The 8,143-nt window shown below is 34.9% G+C and overlaps 1 protein-coding gene across 3 annotated transcripts in view; it reads right to left on the bottom strand.

Annotated features, from left to right (window-relative positions):
• Positions 1–455: 455 nt before the first annotated feature.
• Positions 456–8,143, bottom strand: part of tdrd3 (tudor domain containing 3) — a 47,732-nt gene continuing 40,044 nt past the window's right edge. Inside the window, exons 11-13 of one of the 3 annotated variants that reach the window (XM_056468125.1) lie at positions 6,836–7,653; positions 4,972–5,097; positions 456–2,612 (exon numbers count right to left, since the gene is read on the bottom strand). In XM_056468125.1, the coding sequence (XP_056324100.1) occupies positions 2,496–2,612; positions 4,972–5,097; positions 6,836–7,653 (1,061 nt within the window). In that variant the 3' untranslated portion in view covers positions 456–2,495. Of the gene's footprint in view, positions 2,613–4,941; positions 5,098–6,835; positions 7,654–8,143 lie in introns of all 3 variants that reach the window. The other 2 variants (XM_056468126.1, XM_056468127.1) reach the window with 2 other exon arrangements.

Raw genomic sequence — 8,143 nt, 5'->3', positions numbered from 1 at the left:
AATTGGCCGGTGAGTGTAGTTAATTTACTTAAGACAATGGATTTACTTAATTTTTTTCTAAGTAACATCAACTAATTGCTTTTAAAAGCAGCAACAGGTTTACTCAATTTGTAAAGTAAACTAATTGCTTTTCAGAGTATGAAATGCATTAATTTAACATCTACATCGCTGATTTAGGATGTTTAGACTATTTGTAAATGACAAAATAACTGAGGAATATATTCATTTTTAGCTGTACATCAACATTTACTGCCATGACAGAGTTTACTTTCCGCTTCAATTAAAGTCCTAAATCTGTGGAAGGGAAAATAATTAATTTAAGTCATCCATTCACAAATCTCCATGTAAACCCAACTAAATGTGCTCAATTCACACAGAAATTGTTAATTTCAATACTAATCCCCCTTTTAGAAGAACAAACTTGGCAACAAGAAACCAAAATGAGGCAGGGAGCATTGAAGAAAAGAGCATAGCACTTTTATAATCATTTAAATCAAGTCCTTTACAGACAGTGACCGTGTCCAGCAGCTGTTTTGGAGAGTCCAGGTTGACTGATGTGCTGCGAGCCCTTACGAACCGTCTCCCATGCAGACACACACAGATCACACACTGCAGATATGTTGTTCTTTCATCTCTTTTGCTAGAGATCAGATGGTGAGTCTGACAACAAACAACCGGTTACGGCTTGTTGTTTCCTTTTTACAGCGCACGAAGCGAGTGATAACCTCACACAGGTTAACCCGAGCATGAAACCAAATCAATGTCATTACAGATGTGAAACCATTTGTGCAAATGCCCATTGAGTGAGTCTCACGACAGCCCCAAAACAAACAAAAAAAGTCCCAAAATTACGCATTAAAAACAGATTCAAGCTGGGTTTTTTTAAAGAAACACTTTTTCTTTTGCAAATAGGCTTATTTTACAGCTCCTCTAGAGTTAAACTGTGCAGCTTTACCATTATTTAATGCATTCAATTGATCTCTGGCTCACTTTTAGCTTAGCTTAGCATAAATCATTGAATCAGATTAGACCATTAGCATCTTGCTTGAAAAAATACTCAGAGTTTTGATAATATTCCTATTTAAAGCTGAGATCTTCTGTAGTTACATTGTGTACTTTTTTTTTTAAGGTAAATGGTACATATGGGTTGAATTTAAACACAAATTAAGTTGAACATTACTACATTTAATTTGTTTAAATTCAGCCCATATGAATTGTTTGCAACCACTTACCTTAAAAACATAGTAAATCCAATAAATGTTTTTTTCAGTGCACTAAGATTGAGAAAATGAGACTATTTTCTAGATTGATATGCTAGGAACTATACTCTCATTCTGGCGTAATAATCAAGGAACTTTGGTGCTGTACCATGACTGCAGCAATGCAATGATATTTACAAAGCATCTAAAAATCGGCTAACTTCCAAGTATTCTGGTTCAAATAGATACGATTCATGATCAGCACCAAAGGTAAATACCCGCCAAAAAATAGCAAATTTTCTTTTATTGTTGGACTTGGTACACAATAGTTAAACTTTAAATGGATTTTTAAAAGTGAGATGCTAATGGTCTAATCCGATTCAATGATTTATGCTAAGCTAAGCTAAAAAGCTCCCGCAAGACCCAGAGATTGGCTGAATGGATTAAAAATAGTAAAACTCACTCTAGGAGAGCTGTAAAATTAGCCTATTTTTTATTAAGTGATTTGTTCCTTTAAGGATCCTCTGAATTATTAGAATTGTAAAGTATTTTCCAAATATTTTTGGTCACACTTTGATTATTGTTAGTTTCATTAATGTTAATGTATTTACTAACATGGGCTAATAATGAACAATACTTGTAGAGCATTTATTAATCATAGTTCAACATTTACCAATGCATTATGAAAATCCATTATGAGTTTAACTAAGTTTATATTAACAAAAATTAAGTACTGTAATGTTAGTAAATACATTAATAACTGGAACTTAAAGTATGACCATATTTTCTGTATTTTTAATATGAAAAATATGGTCAATCATGTATCAAATTATGAAAAATACTGTGATTGAATCAATATAAACCAAAAAAAAATTTATATTTAATTCTATTGTAACTGTAATAATAATAATTAGGGCTTCATTTCCATGAAAATAATGTCACAATTCAAAACAATTACTTCTGGGAGGAAACATTCACGCTGTCAGCATTTCCCATATATTCAATCGTTAATAATGATACAAACCGCATGTCATTTTCTCCAATTAGAGTCGTTTACTTGTGGATAACGAGATGATAATTACCTGCATAGGGAGAGAACATCATGTTGCATTTATATTGTTCTACAGAGTCTACACGATGCTAAAAGGGCCTTAAGTAACAGCCGTAAACCTGCGCTAGTCCTGACATAAGTGTGTTTTTGTTTACCAGAAGAGCATTAGTTGTTTTTTTTTCTTGAGCAAATCAAATGCTAGGAAAAGGTTTGTGTGTGTGTGTGTGTGTATGTGTGTGTGTGTCTCAGTCTCTTGCACGAGGAGGTTGGTAATATTGTTGTGTCGGTCGAGAGCGTCGAGGTTGTCCATCTCCTCCTCTTCGAAACTCAAGAGAATTTTCATAGTAAACGTCTTCATCATCCTGTGAAGAAATTTACAAGAAATGAGTGCAAGCCCACTGCAGCAAACACAAGACAAACTGTTTATAAAAATACAACAAAAACACAACATCCCTAGAATGTGCCAATTTTAAACACGCGTCATAAAAGTTACTCAAAGGACTACCTAAAAAACAACAACAGTAAGCTGGATATAAATAAATAAATAAATAAATAAATAAATAAATAAATACAAATTATTTACTTTTAATAGTTTTAATAAAAAAAATATATAACAAAAAATAAACAAATATTACATTAAAATGAACTAATTAAATAATAAAACTAAATCAGATTAAAATAAATGTATGAAAATATAAAAAGAATATACAGCTGAAGTCACAATTATTCGCCCTCCTGTGATTTATTTTTATTTTTTTCAATTTTTCACAGTATTTCCTATAATATTTTTTCTTCTGGAGAAAGTCTTATTTTTTTTATTTTAGCTAGAATAAAAGCAGTTTTAATTTTTTTTAAACCCATTTTAAGGTCAATATTATTAGCCCCCTTAAGCAATATTTTTTTGTCCACAGAACAAACCACTGTTATACAATGACTTGCCTAATTAACCTAGTTAAGCTTTTAAATGTCACTTTAAGCTGAATGCTAGTATCTAGAAAAATATTATGTGCTGTCATCGTGGCAAAGATAAAAGAAATAGCTAATTATTCAGGGGGGCTAATATTCTGACTTCAACTGTATACAGAGATCATTTAAAGGGCACCTATGGTGAAAAATCTACTTTTCAAGCTGTTTGGACAGACATATGTTCAATTCAACTCAATTCAATTCACCTTTATTTGTATAGCGCTTATACAATGCAGATTGTGTCAAAGCTTCACATAAAAGGTCACAGTAAATAGGAACAGTGTAGTTCAGTTTGTAGTGTTTAAGTTCAGTTTAAGTTCATATGTGCATGTATGGTGTATAGACCGTCATATTGGGGTGAAATAAACACACCCAGTCCTTTTTTTCAAATTTAACAACATGAAAAACGGTGGACCAATTGGAGCGGTTTTCAGATCGACCGCAACTTTACGTAGGAGTGCGGTTCCCCCGCCCACCGAATTGATTGACAGCTGCACGTATTAACATGGCCCGGTAGTCACGTGTGTAATCATATAAACAAGACCAGACGTGCGCAAAGCAACCGGGAATAAAAGGTGTGTTCAGTTCAGTAGGATCATCAATCATCATCAAACGTGATCAAGAGTGAGTTTCACAAGTTTAACATGTTTTAAAACAGAGCATGTGTGTAATGAATTACAGCGATTTAGCTTAGCTTTACTTCATCAGCACAGCCGCGTGTCAGAACAATTATAAAGGAAGACGCTTTAATCTCGGTTTGTGGACGTTAAATCAGGTTTATTTTGTACATTAATATAACAGATATTCATACAGCAGTGGAGTTTAACCTGTATCCTGTCACATATGCGTGCAAAAAGAGTGCAAAGCTAAACGGGCGCTCGGTCTGTCTCTCTGTGTGTGTGTGTGTGTCTACTGCGGTGTGTGTGTGTGCGTGCGTGAACTTTGTGTGACCCTGCCATGCAACTGCACAATAAATACTCATTGGTAAAGTTCCTACTGTAGTATTTCTCACAAACGCTACGTGAGATCTGCTGCCTTTAAGTCTGTCTGTTGTCTGACGCAGCCGAGGGAGGAGATTAAGGCAGGCAGAAAGCCACGTAGAAACGGTGGGCGGGGAGGACGAGCCTTAAAGGAGCAGTACACCAAAACCACCACCCAGTGCAAAAATGTCTAAATAGGAATTTAATAAAAGGTATAATAAAAAATCTGATGGGTGTTTTGAGCTGAAACTTCACACACACTTTCTGGAGACACAAAAGACTTATATTAAATCTGAAAAAAGGGCTAACCTAGGTGCCCTTTAAATAACTCAGACATTACTTAAATGAGTAGAAAAAATAAAATATCTATCTATCAATATATATATATATATATATATATATATATATATATATATATATATATATATATATATATACATACACACACACACATACATGTATATATATATATAGACACATACATACATGTATATATACATACACACATACATACACACATATATGTATGTATGTATGTATGTATGTATATATGTATGTATGTATGTGTGTATATATTTACACACACACAGCAAGTAGAGAAAATAAAACAAGTAAAATCATTAAATGTATGAAAATAAATGAATTACATTAATATATATAAATATATAAAAACAAATATATGCATTTCAATTGGATTAACATAAGCAAATTAGTATGGAGTACAGCATTGTAATGAGTTTTATACCAGGTTGCGGGTAATCTATTGCTTGTTTACCCATACATCCATGTGCAGAGGTTTGATGCTGTCAAGCAGAACTTCTTCGCAATTTCCGTAGTCGCTGAAAACGACCACAGCTGTGGAGCCCGAGGGGTGGACAGCGTCGATTCTTGCCCGGTAAAACTGTCATGAAGAAGCAAAACATTTTTCAGTGCATAAAAAGAGAAAATGGTTTCTAGAAAAATCAACGAATGTCTCAATGAATCACACAATCAAACAAAACGCTATTGGCTATTTTAAACAAGGGGAGGGGCTACTCAATTTGCTCCACCCTGTCTTCATGCTTCAATTTAAATCAAACATCGAACAAAAAGCAAGCATTTCAGAGCACTTTAAAGCAGTGTTTCTCAACCACATTCCCGGAGGAGCACCAACACTGCATGTTTTGGATGTCTCCTTTGTCTGTCACACCCATTACAAGTCTTTCAGTCTCTGCTAATGAGCTGATGAACTGAATTAGAAGGAGACAATGGCTGCGCCAGATATCGCCTACTACTCAGTAAGTACTGCATATGAATTTAAATTTACAACTCGACTGTTAGAAAATTATGTTCATATACAGTATGAATGTGAGTACGTTTAATGTAACTCGAACGTATTACATCCGCCATTTTGTCATGATCACGTGACCTACCTGCGTCAGTTGCGTCGGATCACTCCCATTCATGAATTCTCTCGCCGTGCATCATGGGATAGCATAGTGCATTGGATGAGCACTACAGAATCTCGTCTGAAGTACTAAGTCATCCGGGTACTTCTCACATACTGTTTTTCGAATTCTATGAATTCAGACATACTATTCGCATACTGATTTTAGCGTAGTATATAGTATGGAAGTATGCGATTTCTGACGAAGCCATGAAAAATGTGTAGAGCTGGTGGTCCGTCAAGAACATGGTTGAGAAACACTGCTTTAAGGGAACTTTTAGCTTTTACTGTTAAATTTCATAAATTCACCTTCTAATAATAACGCTTGACCAACAAACAAAATGGGGAAAAATATATGTATATAAAAACTTATAACAATATTGTGATATTTCACGACTTAAACAATTTATAATAATAATAATAATAATAATAATAATAACAACATAACTTGTCATTTTTATTTCAACTGTAAAACTGTTATACAAATATGCATGACCATCTTAATTTCTATGTTGTATTATTGTACTATTAATTTTTATTATTAATTTATGATTAGTAATAGTTTTAATATTAATATTACACAGTGAAACATAACAACAGCTTCTGTTTTTATTTAGTAATTAATATTTTACTACTACTACTGCTAATAACAATAACAAAGAATATTACTTATTTTTACACTGAAATATTCAAACAGTAATTTTATGGTTTTATTGAGGCATTTTTAAATTAAGCAATACTTTACGACGACTACTACTACGACGACGACTAATGCGACGATGACTACTACTATTACGACGACTGCTGCTGCGATGACAACGACGACAACTACTATGACGACTAAGACAACGACTGCTGCGCTACCGACGACTACTACGACTGACACCAACAATAATACTACTAATAATAAATTAATAACAATAAATCATTTCTTCTTAAATCAAAACCATTTCTTCTTATTAAAAAGATAATTAACTTTGTAATATTTAAAAACAAAATATTATTACTATTATTATTATTATTATTATTATTATATTTGAACTTGCATGAAACCAAAAACAAACAAAAAAAACCCCGCACATTTCAAGCTACTTCAACAGAACTTTATGAATCAAATCAAACTTTGTAATTTCATAATTCACCAAAAACCAGTATGGGGGAAAAAAAAAAATAAAATAAAAAGTGGGCTGCATAAACACACACTATAACTGACCTTATTGTCTTCCCAGTAAAGCGCCAGACACTGATCACCCGCTTTCCAGTTCATATAATTATTTAAGTCCACCGAGTCTCTCGGACCTTTGATTGGGCCAGATCTCCTCTTGGGGGCGGGGTTATGCATATTTGTTTGCCTTGGAGGCGGGGCTGAAAACTGTGGTTTGATTGGACCAGTCCGTCTGTGTTCTAAATCCCCATTAGGAAGCTGTGCGTTTGAAACTCCGCTCACTTTAACAAACTGACCTTCATCCTGAAAGTCTTTTTTTCCCAATGCATCCTGGGAGTGCTCGAAGTAGCCTGAATTGGGCCTTTCCGGCTTGCCTTTCCTTCTGTTGTTCGGCTCATTTCTCATTTTGGGATCAGCAGGGGTTGAGAATTTGGGTGGCGCAGGTCCATTTGATTGGTTTTTCCTAAATGAAGCAGGTCCTGTGCCATCCTGCTCCTTATTAAGCTCCTTTCCAGACGCACCCTGCTGCTCTCTGGACTTGGAGAAGCTGGAGTTGTATGATAACGGTGCATTTCTAGCATCCTGACTCTCGTTTTTCCATCGCTCTGGTCCTCCTCCTCCTCCTCCTCCTCCTCCTCGTCCCGTTCGCTCTCCGTCCCTCCATTTCTGAGGCTGGGAGAAGCTGGATGAGGCTGGGGTGGGTTTGGGAAAGTCTCCGTCCTTCTGGAAACGTGGAGGTCTGTCGTTTCTCTGTGACCTTCCATCGTTTCGGGGAGGAGGTTTAAACTGTCCTGCATCTCTGGGCATTTGATCAGAATTAGAGAAGTTCATCTTGGTTTGGTGGTCTTGTTGTGAAGGCTTTGAGTCTGGAGGGTTATTGAGAAAAATATAAAGGAAATAAAATGGTCACGCTTTACTTTAAGATACAATTCATGCTATTAAGAACTATTAATTAGACTTTTAGCTTAATAAATGAGTAACTAGCTGCTTATTTATATGTAAAGTGAATACAAATGTAAAAATAAAACTTTAAATATTACTGTTGGAAGATTAATTGTAAAAATAATCTATTAATTATTATTATTATTATTATTAATTCATTTTCTTTTCGGCTTAGTCCCTTTATTAATCTGGGGTCGCCACAGCGGAATGAACCGCCAACTTATCCAGCATATATGTTTTACGCAGCGGATGCCCTTCCAGCTGCAACCCATCTCTGGGAAACATCCATACACACTCATACAATACGGACAATTTAGCCTTCCCAATTCACCTGTATCGCATGTCTTTGAACTATAGGGGAAACTGGAGCACCCGGAGGAAACCCACACAAACGCAGGGAGAACATGCAAACTC

Source organism: Danio aesculapii, chromosome 11, assembly GCF_903798145.1.
Source record: "Danio aesculapii chromosome 11, fDanAes4.1, whole genome shotgun sequence".
Lineage (NCBI taxonomy): Eukaryota > Metazoa > Chordata > Actinopteri > Cypriniformes > Danionidae > Danio > Danio aesculapii.
This window is presented reverse-complemented; position numbering and strand designations above follow the sequence as displayed.